This window comes from Apaloderma vittatum, unplaced genomic scaffold (assembly GCF_000703405.1).
Source record: "Apaloderma vittatum isolate BGI_N311 unplaced genomic scaffold, ASM70340v1 scaffold3844, whole genome shotgun sequence".
Lineage (NCBI taxonomy): Eukaryota > Metazoa > Chordata > Aves > Trogoniformes > Trogonidae > Apaloderma > Apaloderma vittatum.
Window position 1 is genome coordinate 264,680 of NW_009714213.1, and position 19,695 is coordinate 284,374.

The window sequence follows — 19,695 nt, forward strand, 5'->3', positions numbered from 1 at the left end:
GTAGAACATATAGACCTGCTCTGCTGTACTCCTGTTAACCTGGATGCCTAGTTAAATGCCACTGGATTATATATTTGAGCTTATCACTGCTCAGACGATCCATAATAGTAGACACAGATAATATGCCAGCGTGCTCCAGAATATGCCTGTGCAGCTAGGTGCAGCCAGAGGCAAGCTTGCTCTGCCCACGTGCTGAGCAGGCTGTGTGCAAGTCAGTTCCAGCCCGGAAGCCATCAACACGTTGTATGGCGCTATGCCCAAGCTAAAACACCATGTCTCTTAGATAAATGAGGCTTTACAGCTTCTGAACGGAAGCTTACTCGTAGTCAAGTGCCTTCAGGAGTACTGGCAATGTGGATTTGTATTCAGCTGCCCATCTGTGTAGATGTATTCATCATTCCACATCACTATGGAAGGACTTCAGAAGAAATCCCTATCCTTGTTTTCTTTGCGGTTTCTCTCAGCATTCATAGGTTTAAGGACTCTCCACACCACCTACATCTACTATAAAGATAGGAATAAAAAATATATTTGCAATAATTTTGAGTTGCAATTCAATTTGTGCATGTGCTGTAGGTTTGTCTGAAATCTTAGAGCACCTCAGTGGATCTTATGACGGCAGCTATTTCACATGACTACGAACCATTATTTCCTGGAAGTGTTTGGTGTGGATCATTATTTCTTGGAATTAAGTATTTGATTATGCATTTTCCAAAATATTTTCCCAAGATAGGAAAAGTGGTGAACTGCATGAAATTATCCTGCAAGCCGTAAGACAATAGAGAAAAAAGACTTTGTTAGCTTTCCCTTGCAAAAGCATTTTCATAACTTCTGTTTGGCTTTTGTAATCCCTCAACACCATCAGTTGACAAAAGCTTTCTAGGATCTGCAAAATCTTGTGGGTTTGGGGCTGCAGAATCCAGAGTGATTGTTCAAAGTGTGTTGATTGATTCTCCTCTCCCGTGGAAATTTTTATGTCATCTGCTATTTTAAAGTGGGACTAGAGAGTGTTGCATGGTTATGACCACAGGAATGTGTGACCGTTTTGACTGGCAATTCAAAAAAGATGGATACGAGTGAATCCCATTATCAGATGTCAAAATGATACCAAATTCAGTAGTTCTGACTCCTCTTCCTCACTAGTCAGGTTTGTGTTTTCATTGTCAGTTTTGAGGCAGTGAAATAACCTATACTTCGGAGAATTAAATTTCAGTATAACTTCATGTAGTTTTCTGGTAAATTTAAAACTTTTATTCTGTTTGTGGCTTTTTACTGCTGTAATATGTGTTACACATAATCAAATAACATTATGTATCAGTAGAAACCTTGCAGATGGCAAGTCTTTACCATGAAATTTTCTATGAGATTAGCAGACATACAATATTGGGTCTGACTGATATGGAGTTAACTTGCATAAATTAGGAGTTCATCTAAATATATTTTAAAACTTTGGAATTCCTGAGATGTAGATTTCTTTACCTGTTTTCATTCTGACTGTGTTGAATTCTTGATGGTTATGTCAATATTTATCGTCAGACCTTAAATAAGTGTATCTTTAGATCACGGAATGCCTGTTTCTGACACTTTGTGTTGGAAAGCTTGTTCTCACTCCTGTAAAAAAACCCGCAAAAAACACTTTACAACACATTTCTAAACCAGAAAAGTACACACTTCTATGTAAAAGGAATTCCGGAAAAAATGTTGAAATTATGTTACATTTTTCTTTCTGTTTGAGCTCCAAAGAGGGCATATTTAGATATTTAGATATTATATGATGCATAAATCCTCTGCTTTCTGCAAGATGAGAGGAACTGTTGAATACAGTATCAAATAAGCTTTCTTCTATTTCAGAGCATTAAGAATTTAAGATTTTAATGAAAATGTTACGGAATTGATTTTGTATTTGAGCACATCACATGAAAACACTGATGATCTTTTACAAATTGCTGTGCACCAAGTTTTATGTATTAGTATGAGGTTTATAGAAAACAATATACCTGCATATAATTTCAAATTAGTGACATGGATACGTGCCCTTCTGAAATATTTTTTCTTTAGTACCTGTTATTTAAAATAATTAATAGCTTTCATTTAAATTAAGACTGTTGGAGACTTATGGCATCCTTTTTTAAACATCATTTAACTGTGATTAAAATGAAGAAGACAGAATAATAAATGAGACTATTTAAGTGTATAAATAAAATGTAACTGTTTATCTAAAATTGATCCATGTATCATAACTTTGAGAGCAAAATAAATGGGTTGTTTTTCTTTGACTCCATCAGAAATATTGTCCTATAAATATTTACATTAATACATTAGGAACTTTGAATAAAAGTGAAATAGCTTTCTTGACATTTTTGCTGGCAAGCAAAGGACTATGAGAATTCCAAACTTCTAGCTCACCTTGACTGTATGAAGTTCATGAGCCATGTTCTTACATTTATTAGCAGTTGGAGCCTAGGGTTAATTTATGACTCATTTATCCATGTTTATTTTTTCATGATTGATCTTAATATAGTTCTGGAAAAAGGCATAGGCCATAACATATTCTGTTCTAAAAGCTGTTAAGTATTATATGCTTTTTCTTGGCTGGTAAGTCATGGTCTGTCGTTGAATGCATTGCAGATGAATATTTTTCTTTCATTTAAAATCTATTAAAAAATTAAATTTTATTTTAAATAAGGGACAGATTATGGTCTTGACAATGTGAGCATTTTAGAGTATAAGAAATGATAAGATATTGCAAATGTGTGCCTTCAACTGCAGGGTTTAAAAATTACCTTTGTCATATGTCCTCACAAACTATGATGTGCCCCTGCTAGCTTCTATGTAATTCTATATGTTTCTGAGTGCTGTAAGTTTCTAAGTGCTGTAAGTTTCTGTTTGCTTTATGGAGATTTAGAGGTCAAGATTCTAAAGGAAAAGATTTCTCATGAACACTTAGATCAAGGAACTTCTAATCTAGATGTTATATTTTACAGGGAGGTTGGACTAGATGATCTCTAAGGTCCCTTCCAGCCTATACCATTCTATGATTCTATGATTCTGTGATTTCTAGAATTATATTTTTGTGGTGAAACGATGAGTAATAATAAATCCATAGGAAAACATGTAAGTAAATGTGAGGAAGATGTCCAGAGATTTCTGTACTGAGATCTCTAGGGTACTAAGTTAACAGGCTAATGTAAAAACGTTTTATTTGTATCGCCTTGCTTTTTCTTATTCAGTCTGTATGATTTGAGTAATTCACAGCATATTTATGTAGTATATTCTAGATTTTGGGAAAGTGAATTTAAAAAAATAAATACATTTCACAGAAATATTGTTATGTATCATAGCATAGTAAAATCGACTGAGAAATGTGTTATGAAATAGTTAAATAATAAAAAACATCTATGAAGATAACTATTTTTGGCTAATCTGCTTATTTCATTATTTGATTAGACTTGAAAACGTTTACTATTTAGGGAGTGTTCAGAAAGCAGTTCTGAACTGCTCGTGGTTAAAAGAAACATTTCATAGTGTGATATAGTATTATATTATTTGTTTTAATGAGAATATAACAATTTTTATTCTGTTTTATCAGACAGGAAGCTTTGCTTGCTGCAATTAGTGAAAAAGATGCAAACATTGCCTTGCTTGAACTGTCTGCTTCCAAGAAAAAGAAGACTCAGGAGGAAGTAATGGCTCTTAAACGAGAGAAGGACAGATTAGTACATCAGTTAAAACAGCAGGTGGGAAAAGATTAATTTTCATATTTTCATGGCAATAGAAAATTTGCATTATTTTCATTTTTACTGTTTTATTCTAACATCACATTGAAAGTCTTCAAGCCAGGTCTGACATGTCACAGCAGTTATGAAAGGTAAGAGGTGTTCAATGTAAGTGTTTATTGCTTCTCTATAGTTGTTACGTATTTGGATGCATGTATGCTTGGCTCATGCATTATGCAGCCAATACTCTTTCTGTTTTCCCTCCTTATGTAGCTTCCAATCTTCTCTATTATGTGAGATAGAGGGGAGAAGATGCTTTTTTGCCATAAAGCAAGGTCTATCAATTCTGTTGACTCTAACCCTCCTTCTGTTCAGTTATTTGCATATTTGTTGTAAAATAATTGTGTTTTCAGAAGGTTTCAGGCTTTCTGAGAGGTTAGCTGGAAATCGTGATTATCCGTAAATTCTCAGATGAGGAAAAATCACCATCTTCAAGAACTGTAAGTCATTTGAGGTTTTCATAAAAAAAACATGGTGATACAAACTCTAGATAAGATTTTTATTACAAGCAAATTTAATTTATGTTCTGCTTTATTAATGAGGAAATTAATCATACTAGACACAGTACACAAATGCCAGACAGTACATAGGTCTCTCCTCCATCTAATTAAAATGTTTAAAACTCTTCATACTATGTAGTAGCTACTCCCCCTGATTTTTAAAAGGTAATAGTAATTGCCAGAAGAGGTATTGCAGGCAAGAGGATAAAGGATCTCCAGATAACCTAAGTACTCAAGACCTGTGCTGTGTGTCCTGTGTGTTGTTAAACACCTTTCCTCTTTCAGAATAGGTGAAAAAAGTAACAAAGATTTATTCAGACCACATCTGAAGGTGCTGTATCTGGTATTTTTCCTTTGTGTGACATAAGTGAATTCTACAATTGTTACTTGAGGAGGAGATGGAGAAGAATATCAATGGCAAAATCATTCTGATCTCCACAGCCTGTTGGAGTAACCACTCTGCTGTCAGGCACTGTGACACTTCACAGCTGATTATGCTATATTAATGTTTAGGTCATACTGTACATAGTTAATGTTATGATTCTATATTCCAAATCATGCATACAGTGGAACTTCATGCACTCAGTAACAGCAAGTTAAGGAATACCCTTCCTCCTATGCTAAATTCACACTAGCTCTGACCTCATGCATCTAATCATTATAGCTTTTCCCCACAGGTCTGTAAAAATAGGAAACAGCCCTTGAGCATGAAATTCTCATCCACTCATGTTGCTGACTTCATTACAGACATTCCAGCCAAGTACCTGTGTTCCAGCCATGATGCTCTTGTGTCTCAGGTCATTCAGCTGGCCAGGAGACATTTCACCAAAATTTTATATGCTAAATAGACAGACATGCTTTAAGCTTTTTAGTACTTCATCCCACTGTGCTTCATCGGAGCAGGTGGTGTTCTATTACAAATAATTCTAGGGATTTTTGGTTTGATTTGCTTGGAAAAAAAGAGAAGATTTCTTCTTCTTTCACTTATAAGGGTGTAAAGAGTAAATGAATACACAACTTTGATGTGTTCCACGATACCTGTCACAAATACTTTTAAAATGTTCATCAGAGGCTTCAGCAAACTGTTTTGTTTTGGGTTTTTTTTGGTCATTTTTGTTGTTGGTTTTGTACCTTTAAGCTATTGCTGAAAAGTGTTCGAAACATTAATAACTTTCTTCAGACAGAGTAAAGAAGCAGCAAAAGAGAATTGCTAGAGAGGCATTGTTTTGGATAACTTCAGTTAAAATTGTAACCAAATACTTCAAATACCTCCATTATTTATAGTGATAAAGATCTTCAGTAAAGCTATTTAACTAGATTAAATTGATGCCAAAATAATCTCCCCGTTATCTCAGACACCACAAAAAAAGAGACACCAGGAACAGGAATGTGGTTTAACTAGGTCACCACTTTATTACACTTAAGAATTATCTGATAATGGAAGTTGTAGAGATCATTCATGCTTCTTTAATCCCTTTGGGGAGAACCACTGTCAACCCCCAAAGCTTTCATATGTGCATCCAGCACAAAGACTTGTTAGTCCTACTTTTCCTTGCTATGCTGGGCAAGGGAGAAGTGATGGATTCCACAACGTATTATGTTCTTCCTCAGTTTCTTTGAGATATGACATCTCCCAACCTATTTTTGATTCACTAGCACTTCAGTGAATGACCAGCTGCAGCATCAAATTTTTTCTTACGGCCATTTCAAATCTGTTATAATACTGAAAGACTGAAAAAGAAGCCTGAATTCTCCAGCCTAATGTGATCATATGATTATAAATATTAGATGACTCACTAGATAATGTTAAATATTATGGCCTCAGATTCACTCCTATTCTGTACTGTAGGAGGAATTTTTGCTTTGAGAGGCAGAGAGGAGGTGTCCACAGCTTTCTAGTGCAACTTGGTTCAGTGTCTCACCACCCTCATAATGAAGAATTTCTTCATATTGTCTCGTCTAAATCTACCTTCTTTCAGTTTGAAACCATTATTGCTCCTCTTATCACTACACTCCCTGATAAAGAGTCCCTCTCCATTTTTCCTGTAGCCCCCTTTAAGTACTGGAAGACTGCTGTAAAGTCTCCCCCAGAGCCTTCTCTTGTCCAGGCTGAGTAGCCTATCCGTAATGGGCAACGATGAAAACCTGTATTCTCTTCATGTATATCTATAGTAGCAAATGGATTTTTGATGCATCTACCTATCTGATCAAGCAGGAAGCTTTTTGTTCATGGGTGGAGGAAGCCAAGAACTTATCAGGGCAGCAGGGCAAAGGATAAGAAGTGCAGACCTTAAAGAATCCAGGGAATTTCTTTTTATGTTTCTCCTTTTCATGTTGCTCCTCATAAAGGTTCTCTGTCTTTCAGTTAGCGATGGGAAAGCTCCACAGGAAGCACTGTGGCTGAAAATTTTATTTAGCATAGCATCAGTAAGAGTAGGCTTGCCCTGCTCCACAAAGAGGTGTCAACTCCAAAAAGAGTAAATGTGTTGCAAACTCCTCCTTTCTCCTGCAGCATCTGCAATTAGGTCATTTATTCTGATGTATTTATACCCAAAGGAAGTACCATTCTTGATTTGCACATAAAATGATGCATCTTCTGAAAATATAAAATAGTTATATGTTCGGTGCTAAAAAAAAATTGCTACTCTTACAGGTTCATTTCTTCATTAAATGTAAAAATATTTTCTGCTGTGTGTCAGAAGAAAGTTGTTTTACCCCACTTTTATTTGTCTTTTACAATTTGTGTTCTCCAAACTTTGCAGAGAATTTTTTTCCTCAGAACCAGACCTCCATTTTACCATTATGTTAGACCTGCGAAACAGAAGGGCAATTGTTGCAATGTAAAGCAGCAGTTAATATGGGTTATATCTTAAATCATGTAGCCAAGCTATTCGGAAATCGTTTGTAATTATTTTAGAGTGCTAACTGATGTTAGAAATTTGCTTGAACGTAATTTCACCTTGCCTCGAAATCTTAAATGCACTGTTGTGAACACCAGCAAAGCTCATATAGAAGCAACATCCTAGTTCCTTTAGATAATCTTATATTTTCCTTATTATACTGTATATAATGTTGATGTGGTGGCGCTGCAATTGAGCTGCTAGTTGTGCCTGCTCTCCTTATGCCCTCCATATCTCCCAAGTACATCTTGTTTTTCAAAGACTCATCATTTTAGTAAAGAAGCAATAATTTGAAATCAGCCCTCGGTGGGAATGTGGTTTGCCATTTGAAATAGAAAATATTATTTCAACCAAGTTTTATTTTGTGATCTTTACACACAGGTGAATCACTTTGGCCTAAATATGCTGTTGTGAAACAGTCATGCTGCACCATCTTATACCTGACAGTTTGATTTGCTTTTTGCTTTTGGAGCTTGAGGACCTTCTGTCTGAGAAACTCTCTGAAGCTGTACTTCTGCTGCTGTCTCTTTCAGTGGCAGCCTAGACTTTGTCATGTAGTTTAGAAACTCCAATTTCATCTGTCTAGCAAATTCAAAGCATGCTGTACTATGGATCCTTGCAGTGTATAATACCTAAAGAAGTTCAACGTTATGCTCCAAGCCTAGGATGCCGATTTAAGTGGTGGTTTCAGTGTCCAGGGAGGATGAGTGTAGCTTGGAAAGTCCTCTGCTGATATTCAAGTGTAACTACAAAGGGGTTTTTTTTTGACGGAACTGCAAAGGCTGTTTCTTGAGAGAGAGCGAGAGGGAGGTATGTGCATTCAGCAGAATCCAAGATTTCTGATTGTATACATGAAATCCCCAGGAATGTCCTCTTTGAGACGTAAGAAAGGAAGTCAGTCTTCCTCTGGAAAATCTTGTTGAAGAACGTAAATTTTCCTAGAATCAGGATATTATTTTTTCATACAGAAAATGTGAATACTTCTCCTTAATATTTCTATATGTGGAAGAGGACCAACTACTGCTCTTTCGCCTACTCCGATGAGGTCAGCAAGAGTCCTAATTTAAGGGATGGGGTTGTGAAGTTTTAATGAACATACTTCATAACATTTATAGGTGCTTACCTAGCTGAAATATCAAAATGTTTGCAAATTCATCTATTGCTAATCAGAACACTGTACAAGAGCTGTGGTGGCTGCCACCATGTGAAGTCATTGTAGGCATCGAAAGCCTGCTTCATATTTAAAGAGATAGGGAACAGCATGTAGTAGATGTCTTAAAGGTTCAGGAGGTCAATTCTATTAAACTCAGTGGAGTAATCCGAAGTAGTGAGGTTACTCATAGAATTTTATTGTTATTGGATTAAGGCCAGAAAAACAGATTCTATCACTGTGCTGTAATGTATCGCAGACTTGCACTGAGATTGAATTGCCTAAATGCAAATGTAGCTCCTTTTACCACAGACTTACACTGTGAAAAACTTCACTAATCACTCTGGTAGACTCTTGAAGCATCCTGGTGTGTTTCGAAGCTCAGGTGGAAGCTTCCTTGTTCTCCATAAGCTTCCTTAGGATTGCTGCAGAAGAATATTTACGTTGTGCCACAGGCAACGAACATGAAAAATTCCATGAGAGGGAGAAAATTACCAAGAGCTTTTGAATATCTTGAAGTAGCAGACTATTGTCTAAACAGGCACCATTCTGGCAAAGATAAAACAAACACAGTGTACTGCCTGCTCAGGCGTGAAATGTTCATCTTAGTGTATCCATGTCCTAAACTTGATATTATTTTATGTTCTTTATTTTTAATGTGATTTGTCTTACAACGATGAAGTCAGTTTGAAGGCAAAGTATTTCCTCTCCAAATGCACCCCCCCCAAACTCAAAAAGACCCCTGTATCCTTTTCTTTTTAATTGATCAATTTTTAGTTTAGGCATAAAATGTCTTTTTTTTTTCCATTTACATATGTATGAATTTCCATTGCTCGACAGTACCTGCAGACTGAGAAAGCATGTCCCAGTAGTGGCCTAAACTCAGATAGAATTAAACCAGAAATATAATGTGTTCAAAAAAAGAAAGTTGGAAAAATTCTTAAGGGTTTTTTTCTCTTTTCAAATAGTTCATGACTTAAGTAATGCTCATAGCCCCAAATATACAGTTGGATACCTGTCTCCAATTTTTCTATTCTAATTTTACTGGCTTTTGGGAATGTTGGACAGATTGTAAACTACCAAGACATTGATTTTGAAGTAATTTTTCACAGTTCTTCACATTGAAAAAGAAAAAGAAGCATCTTCAAAAAATTGAAATATACTGCTTTTGTAAGGAAATGAGAACATATGTGAATTATTTTAAATATGAAGCTACAGATGTACATATATTAAAGACCAAAATATTATTTATGTGGATGAATTGAGCAATGTTTTTATGGATTGTGACTGTGTGAGTTTTATTTAAACTTCTGTTACTTCTAAGCTGGAAGAAAGGCATTGATTTTATCTCGTATGCTGGCTTAATTTTACAGGTTTTTTTACATTATATTTTGATAATCTAGGGAAATTATTTCTACCAGACTATATCAACCTGTAAAATTAGTACTAAGAGGACTGACCTCTTTGTTGCAAATGCCTTCCCATAAGAAACGGGCATATTTAATTGTAGTGATTTAAATACAATATAACATCTGCAGTCTATTTATTGTTTAGTGGTTTAAGTAAATTGGAAGCGCAGTAATACACTCCCAGTAAAACAGAACCACTGGAATTGTTTTGATTCATACACCAAATGCCATATAACTTTGTAGTAAGCTTAAAAAACCTTTCTGAAATACAGTATTAAAAAAAAAACCACCATGAAGCCTTGACTGAGTGATTACATAATATTTATAATCATCCTGGCCAGGATTCCTTTTGAGAATTCTGAGACAGCTATTTTTAGAGAAATCTATGTAGTGATGCAATCCTTTTGTGAAATAATTAGTTTAAAGTCCTTTTTTAGAACATCTCAAGAGATATTGGTAAGAGCAGAAGACACTGCTATGTTACTGATTCATTCTGAACTTGGACACTGTGAGAAAATTTCCCAGTTGCCTCTTTTCACTTCTGGGATATAGAGCCAAAAATGTAAGTGGAGTTGGCCAGAATGCAAGGACTTCGAGAGCATTTTATTTTTCTTCTTGAAACATGAAATTAGAAACCTTTCCAGTGTTTTCAAGACTGCAGGTGTACAGAATGCTCTGGCCAGAGGCAAAGCTGGTGTTTGGCAATCTTCTCTAGTCTGTTAGTTCACTACTCTATATTTCATCACATGAACATATTGCTAATGAAACAAAAAGGGTGAGAAAAAAATTAAGGATTTTTAAAATCCGAGCCACGGTTTCTCAGCAAATTAACCACTAAAAATATTTTCTTATGCATGCATAGAAGTATTTCTTACTAATTAACATCCAGATATTTCAAAGAGCTCTTTCAACAGCAAAGGAGTGGAAGGGAATTAAACTCAGCATGTTGCATTACATATACTGTTCTATTTAGGTACATCAGAAATAGTGCTAATGTGATATTATGGCGGTGACATCAAGCACTCAACAATAACCAAATACCCCAAGTTATATTTTCCCTTTTAGATTAATTCAGCTGTATTGCATTGTGTATTATATGATATTGAAAGTGTTTTTATTACTGTACAAGAAAATGAATAGGATTAGAAGTTGTTGTGATAGTGATTATACTGGGAGCCTAAAACATTTTTCTGCAACACTGTGCATTAATTATTTGCATTTAAGCCCTAAATGTTTAACAAGTGTGGGAACAAAAAAGTCTTGCAATGGTTTCTTATGGTGTCTGTAGATATTATCATCTGTAGACCTTCTGATCAGTAGCTCTGTCCTGGTGTTGTGTTGATTCATAATCATTATTGCTTCCATTTCTGATATTGTTAAATTAAGTCAGTGTTTCTGATTTCCTTGAATTTCATAGGTGGCATATTATAGGAGCACAGACTACTACATTATTTGTTATTACTGTTGTTACTGTTGTTATTATTACAAACATAGATCTGCTTCAGAGATCTATCAATACTGTTGAGTCTAAAGGTTCCTGTACAGTAAATAGAATCCATGTTATGAAGTCATTCACATTGGTATTGCAGGCATATTTGACCACTGTGCCATTATTTTCTGTTTATACTATTTACTGTGACTCATAATACTGATCTTTCTCAACCTTTAAGCACCCAACTTTGAACAAAGGAGACGTTTAACCCTTAAGTTTTAGTTTTATTTTTGTTATGTAAGCTCTTTGGGTTTTTTGAGCAGGTAAAAATAGATTTTCTAATAACTTCATGTATTGAACTTTCATATGAGGAAAATCAGTCTGGTTATTTTTTCCTTAAAAATTTTCAGGCAATGTAGCACAATGACTATTAGCCTCTGATTTTAAACATGCCTGTTTGGATTTCATTGATATCAACAGAAGCAGCCTATGCATACAATGGCCTTTAATTTGTATCTTAAAATTCCTTGTAGTTTATACTTTTATATTAATTGTAAATATCCTGAGGCAATATTTCTGCGTATCTTAACATTGGAGTTTTTTCTGTTTATCTGTAATCTGAATTTTTGAATCTGTGTTTTTGAATTTGAGTCTGTAACTCTCAATTTTGCCAAGTACAAGCAGCCTAGAGATAAACCCAATGTGGACAGATTCATGTAAGAGTGAAACAGTGGAGTGCCACTTCTCCCTATACCTTAACACAGCACACCATATATGGCACTAGGTAAGAAAGAGAATGTGTGCGAAGTTAAAAGCCTTTGCCTGATCAAATTAGTTAATTCAGAAGAAATGATCTGTGTTGGAAAAACACTGAAAATTTTGTCGGTTAGCTTTATTATCACTTTCATATATTCTCAGTAAGATTTGACAATTTATATTATAAAGGTCAAAAGACTCAAGTCATAGCTAGATATAGCATTGCTTTTTCCTCCTTATGCTCTCGGTAATCCAGATTTCTACAGGTAGTATTTGTACACAAATATTTTCCGATGAGAGGGGCTTTTTCTGCCCTGTAGCTTATAGCAGTCAGGCCCTGAAGACATCATAGGCCAGATATTTAAGTTCTTTCTGGCTTTGTAGCTGGTGATTTGCTTAAGATCTATTTCTGTTTGTTCTCTGTTCAGAATTTTTTCATTCCTGAAGAATTTACATCATATCTTAAGCATGGCCACATTTAATGGCACTCTTTTTCATTGGTGATAATCTCATTGTGAACTTACGCTAGAACGTCTCTATAGCTAGAGATGTCATAACACATTTTCTTCAGACAAACAGTTTAACTCCACTGAAACTGAAAATCTTAATTGGAAAATGTAGGTAATACATATAATAATCTATATGTTAACACTGTAACTTTTGTAGGTTTTGATCTGACTGGCTCAATAGGTGAAAATCGGTATTAAGTATCTCACGTAAGAATAGTGTGTATCTCCGTTATATAAATGAGTGAACTCATAAGCCAAAACGTCTTGGGGTTTTTTTCCTCCATGAGACATTTCTGAAACAAGTCCTTAAGTTCTACTACAAAGATCTCCATGATAATAAAGCTAAATATAGTTTAACACTTGATTTCAAGTACAATGCTAAGTAGCCAGTTATTACAAAATAATTGTAAAAAATGAGTGTCAAATTTTATATGTCTGTGCTGATGGATAAAATTTATAATTTCTACAGTCTAGGATCAAGCAAAAATTTAGTTACAGGTAAGGTGTCTCTAAAAAGCATATAAAGAGAGTGTTGTGACATTATCTCCATTTTGGTTCATGTTCCAATATACTGTCCATATGTTCCGTTTTGTATATGAGTGAAATGGAAGATTTCAGCTTAGTAGTGAAATTGCAAAAATTACAGCTGAAATGAACTATTCAGACATTAAAGACGCTGAAGGACAATCAGTGGTACTAACCAGAGGTTTGCAGTTTCAAATATCTTGTTTAGCTACTGAAGTTTCTGATTCTTGTCTGGTTTTAAATAATTATTATGGGGAAGTATCTTTTTAATGAGTTATTTCCTGTTGTTAAAAAAAGGAGAAAAACAGAGAACCTTACCTTCTTACGTTGCTTGTCTGCATTTAGTAGGACCTGGCCTGAGATGTCCTCAGGCAGCTGCTGTTTCAGAGCTTCAATTATGCTTTTAAACGCACTTCTTTGTGTCTGTGTTCTTACATACTTCTATGTAATTACAAAGTTTAGTAGTAGGACTCAGACAAATACTTTTAGCATGACTTTAGCCTGTACCTTACTGAGTATGCTGTATTATTACAAGGTATTTCCTGTGCTTCAAGACATACTTTTAATTCACAGAACTTAAAAAGACTTCAAAACCACAAACTCTAAATGCAGGCTGCAACTAAAAAGTCGGATAGACTGTGTTCAAATCAACATAGCTTTGTTCAATCACAAGTGTTAGGAAAGTTGAAATTTAGCCTTAGTACTTAAGATAAGTGTCTGCTTGGCACTTGGAACTGCTGCCTGTTCCTGTCTAATATCCCAGCTGGTGTTTGTGAGACTATTATCCTTCTCATGAAGAGGGAGAATTGCTATGAGCTTCAACTTCTTTCACGATAAGTCAGTCATATTTTGTAATTTTGCAAAGCAGCAGGTGTAATGGATGTTGATATCAGTTAAATAATATTATAATTGAAAAAGAACTGAGATATATGTAGAACTTTTATGATAATGTTCCACACTAAATTGTCAGATCCAAGTCTCTGAAAACATCTGCATTGGAAGCTGCTTTCCATTGTTGCACAGGAGTCAGTATATAACTTGACCAGCAATTGCTTTTGTATTTCACCTGGGAGGAAGGTTGGATTTCATGGCAAGTTGGAAAATACTCGCTACTGTTTCCTAGTTCCTTTTCTTTGTCCTGTGAAACTGTGGAGGGCAGCCAAGGCCAGAAGAACAAGTGTTATGGTTACATGTGTGTTACAAATTATAAGAACTGTAAGATGTTAATGTAAACCATCACACAAGTTAAGTTTAATATATAATAAGATATAGATGGGAAAAAGAAAAATTTATATGCTTTCTTAGGATAAAAGCTTTGCTGTGTTCTTTGCCTCATATGCAACAGTTGTATCATTAATGAGGTAAAAATAAAGAGTTAAATGAGGAGTAGCCAAAGTTTTCTCCAGTAAGCTATCATGCACACTTGTAGCCTGCATGTATCCTGTCTCTCACACTTTCCAAGACAAGTCATACACTATAACAGGAAAAGAAAAACATGCTTATTAGCCCATTTGGAATTTTAACAGGAGAAATAATTGTATTCTTCACTGGAGGTGAGCAACAGAGCAGCAAAAGGCATGTTAAAATAAGAATATCAGAGTAGATTACAGGGATCTTAGAAAACACATAATTAAAGCACTCAGTAAAACATAACTCTACCCTATAGTGACGCATTCCAACACCCATACAGTTATGATTATGATAGTTATTTAGCATCTGATGTTCCTATTTAATTACCATACTGTAATGTTTTTGTTATCTTTTGGTTACTAGTGAGTGCTTGTAGTCTTCATAACTTAAGGTTTTATTCCGTTGGAATTTTCTTGATGCCTAAAAACTCACTGCATAAGCAACAAAAAAAGCCTGAACTGAGTATTATCATATATTTTTAATGACTGAAGACAAGATTATAATTTATTTTGGAAATACTTTTAGCATTATGTTGCTAGTATTATTATTCTGTTAGAAGTGGCCTGAATAATTAGCCTAAAGTTATACAAGCTCCAGAAAACTTTGAAAGTATGCTGTAGTATGGGTAAAAGATCCTTCAAAGCAACCGTCACTTAACAGATCCTTCAGCTCGTGGAAAAATGACACAAGTTGTTCTGTCAAAACTATGGCTGATGATTATATTTTAGCAATTTGTCTCCTTTAATCACGATACAGGAAGTGTGCTACCATTAAAAGAAATGAGAGCGGTTTCAAGGTTAGGCTTTTTAACAATAATACCGTTGGAATTATCAGTTATGCTTCAGCTAGATAATTAGTGGACCAGTGCTCAAAAATCTCTAAATTTATCAAGAAGTTTAAGCAAAAGAAGTTTCAACTGAAGCTTTGCAATTCAGTATCTCTTAAATGTCTTTTCTGGATGGCAGATTAAGCTATTTGACTTTTTATCAAATCTCTTTTATAGGATGCATGTAAATCCAGTAAGCTTGAGATGCTCAAAGTAGGTGAAACTAGACGACAGAGATGTCGAACATGTTTTTTAGAGGCTCCAAGGTTGGAACTTGAATTTTTTAGTTTTCGTCTCAGAAAAATACTTCATGATGATCAGATAACAGAAGTGAAATAAATGGAAACTTGCTAAAAAAAATATGGTAGTGACCTTGATCAAGTTCTAGAAGTATGGGTTTTACATGGCATTTAATTTTAATTTTCAGTGTAGTTTCTTTGGTCTTAGAAGTTATCAAAAGTGTGCCACATGTTTGAGGCCAATATTTAATTATCTGTAACTTACCAGATAATAACTTGGCTATAAATTGTGTTCTATGGCAGTTAGCAACTTTTGGTTTTGCAGCAGTAGAAATTCTAAGAAATTCTTCATGTTCAGATGATTCAAAGAATGATTTAAAATATTGTTCTGACATGAAAACGAAATATAGAGCTGGCTTAACCAAACATTCTGTTAGCCCTCAGCTAATTCAGGCCTGAAGCACTAGATTCATACTGGAAAACTGATTACAGTTGCACATGATTTCATTACATCCAGGTTAATGCCACTAAGTTTGTGCAACTTCGGGATACACTTGGTGAACTATATAGTCTTAAGCATATATTTTTTTACCTTCTGACTTTCAAAGTTTAAAAAAGTTTATTTGTGTTTTCTAAAATTATTGTTTTAGGATAAATAAAGGCTAAAATTAACTAATTTATTGGTAGGAAGCCGGAAGACTGGAACTAAATGTCTGTCACATGAAGATGTCAAATTGTAGAAATATTAGCATGCTTACTTTGAGGGAGTGAAATTTCAAGAAACAGAGGTTCTGTGTCATTGAAGACAAGGGGATACTGCAGAATCAAAGCTAGAATGTGTGTCTCTGTGTTTTAAATGAAACACTGGTAATTAGAACACAAGATATCTACAGGATAGCTTGTAGACCTGTTATCTACCTCTCTTGCTTATTGTATGGGGGGAAAATCCTACCCTGTTGAAAGTGAATATAATAGAAATGTTTCGAATTCCATTTACTGAAGAGAGATTGAGCAGAAAATTAAAAGGAAATTAATAGCTATTGAATGGTATTACACCTATATCCCAGAGCAACAAATCATACTATTTTTCCTCATTTGAACCTTATTCATGAGAGTTTTGTTGTTAACTTGATCCAGGTGACAGATCAAAGCATAGTTCCCTATTGCCACCTTGCTAAAATATTTTTTTTAAAGACAGTTTTAATATTATAGTTTTACAGTTACAGATTGCTGTTAAGCTATTTAGTCTGTTACCAGTCAATCAAAAACTTTCATTTCACTTCAGCAGATCCTTACTCAACAGAATTTTAGAAGAACAAGAAATATCTGTCAGTTTTCTTACAGTGCTAGATCATAAATTCTTTGGTTAGTGGTTTAAAAATTTAGTTACACATACCATTCATGACCTTGTGACAGCTTAGCAAATAGTGATATTGAATGATCAAAGACAACTGTTTCAAGCCCTAAGGGTTAATATACCTGTGCACCTCGATTTAAGCTGCTTTTAATCCCTCTATCATTCCTTTATTTCAAAATGGATGCAGTATTTATTGAATGTAGTCCATAAATTTAAAGCAAAAAAATCTCAGGAAACTGTTAGGCTAAAACTAGTAAGGCTATACATGGTCTATAGGAGATGCGGTTAATTGGTACTGACAGTGCACTCTGCTCCCTCATCCAGGTAGTTGATGAATATATTAAATAGCACTACTCCCAGTACCGACCCCTGAGGAACTCCTCTAGATACAGACCTCCAGCTAGGCTCTGTCCCACTGACCACAACTCTCTGACTTCTTCCCTTCAACCAGTTCACAATCCACCTCACTACCCGATCATCCACGCCACACTTCCTGAGTTTAGCTACGAGGATGCTGTAGGAGACAGTGTCAGGTGCTTTACTGAAATCAAGATAAACCACATCCACTGCACTGCTGTCATCCATCCACCTGGCTATGTCCTCATAAAAGGCTATCAGGTTGGTCAAACATGAGTTCCCTTTGGCAAAGCCTAGCTGACTGCTCCTAATGCCTGTCTTATCCTTGATATGCCTAGAGACAGCACCAAGGATAAGTTGTTCCATCACCTTTCCAGGGATGGAGGTGAGGCTGACCGGTCTATAGTTACCCGGGTCCTCCTTCTTGCTTCTTTTTGAAGACTGGAGTGACATTTGCTTTCCTCCATTCCTCAGGCACCTCTCCTGTTGCCTAAGACTTCCCAAAGATGATGGAGAGTGGCCTAGCAATGACTTCCACCAGCTTCCTGAGCACCTGCGGGTGCATCCCATCAGGGCCCATGGATTTATGGATGTCCAGGTTGCCTAACTGATCCCCAACTCAGTCCTCATCAACCAAGATAAACTCCTCTTTTATCCTGACTTCCTCTGGGGCCTCAGGGCTCTAAGGCTCCTGAGGACAGTGCCCAGCAGTATAGACAAAGACAATTAGGCAATCTCTTGTGCTTTCAAAAGAAGTCCATGAGTATTTACTGTGATAAACCAGTGTCCTAAAATGTATATATGCTTTTCTGTGTGTTTGTATATGTGCTTGAATGTAGGTTTAGGGGTGTAAAGCCCTGCGATCCTGAACTACTTTGAATGTGGTTGATTAATTTCTTCCTGAAATAAAAATGCACCTGGCATTTCAAATATTGGAGATTAGAAGAGTTAGCAAGGGAAGCAAACAGAAGTAATATCACAGATTTTTGTTTAGAAGGACCTCTAAAGGATTGTATTGTTCCTCTGGATGGCTTTATTTTTGTTCCTCCTTCCGAAATCCTCCTGTTCATCCTCCTAAAAGTCCCACTTTAAAAAGTTTGCAATCAGTTACTGTTGTGAAGAGCTAACAAATAAAACCAAAAAGCTTTAAAGATAATATTTTGCGAAATACTTAGCGTTATTTTAAAAAATTAAAAAGGCAATCACAAGTTGTGAAAAAGTTCAGAAGATTTGATGATTACCTGAGTGGGAAATTCTCATTTCTTATGTTTTGCTTCCAGAACAGGCACACTAAAGGAATGCTACTACAGCATTAATGTTTCTTTGTGCACATTTTACTGCAATCTGGCATCCAAAAGGAAGAAACATTAGAAGTGGTTTATTTATATTTCAGCACCAAATTAGAAAGATGACATCATTCATTTACAGTTCTTATCCCCTGACACTTCTAATCCCCAACACCTCATTACAGGCGACACTTTTAGGATTGCATATATCATCTTGTTTAACTTTTGCATTCTTTTATGGAATACAGTTGAAAGGTAGGAAATTTAAGGCTGTTCATTGATAAGAAAATAAACTAATAAAATGTTAGGAGCTTCCCCAAAGAGGCAGGATATTATAGTGTTTATAGTAAGTGGGTTATTATTTTTCTGTTAATTCTCCATCTTTTCCACTCTTGTTCTGAAAACCTTACTTCTTGAATCTAAAGGCAAACAGACCAACTAAGATGATTCAGATTGTGTTGATCTTTTGGCAAAATTGATAGAAATTCGTAGCTGAAATTCATAGGGCCCTATACTTCCATCTTCTTGTCTGGAACAGAGAAAGTAAAATGCCTTCAGCTGTGCAGAAAATAGTATTAAAAATGCGAAATGATACCATATAGTGTCACTTCAATTCCTGTCCACTTCACCTGTGGAGGCTATTTATTCTGTGATACACTGAGAAGAGAACATGCTATTTAGTGCTGTAGCGATGGTCAGAAGGAGTCTGACAATGGATGAAGCTTGTGCACGTCCAGTCTGTGGTTCTTCCTCTGTCTTGTTGTGGGTGCCTTAAAGTTTTGAATTGGTCTGGTTGTTTTGTTGGGTTTTTTACTTGAACAGAATACAGGTCCACTCCTGTAAAATGACTTTCTATGATCCTTCTAATGCACACGATGTTGAAGTGCTTTAGAGGCATTGTGACATTTCAAAAAAAAAAAAAAGTTGCTGAAAAGACACATCAGTATTTCCTGTGATCCCTATGGTTCATAATTTTCCTTGCATTGGATTTTGTTATACTTCAGATACTGTGTGATGTAAATATTTAGTTTGGGGTTTTATCCAAGTCTCTTTTCTACTTCAGCAAGAAAGATTAAAATTGTGAGTTTAATACTACTCTGATTTTTTACGTTTTCTATTAAAATATACTTACTAGTGAAATTTTCCTAATGGAAATTTTGATGTAGTATTTTTCTTATAGGAAAATCAGCTAACAGTAGTCTTGGAAATAAGTCTACCACATACTAGCTATGGGACTCTAGCTATCTCATGGGCGATTTGAGT

At 35.3% G+C, this 19,695-nt stretch overlaps 1 protein-coding gene across 1 annotated transcript in view; it reads left to right on the plus strand.

The window, feature by feature from the left end:
• ERC2 (ELKS/RAB6-interacting/CAST family member 2) overlaps window positions 1-19,695 on the plus strand; it is a gene marked incomplete at its 3' end in the record, with an annotated part of 259,347 nt that overhangs the window by 238,091 nt on the left and 1,561 nt on the right. Inside the window, exon 15 of the mRNA XM_009868648.1 lies at window positions 3,590-3,737. Coding sequence (XP_009866950.1) covers window positions 3,590-3,737 — 148 coding nt within the window. The remainder of the gene's footprint in view (window positions 1-3,589; window positions 3,738-19,695) is intronic.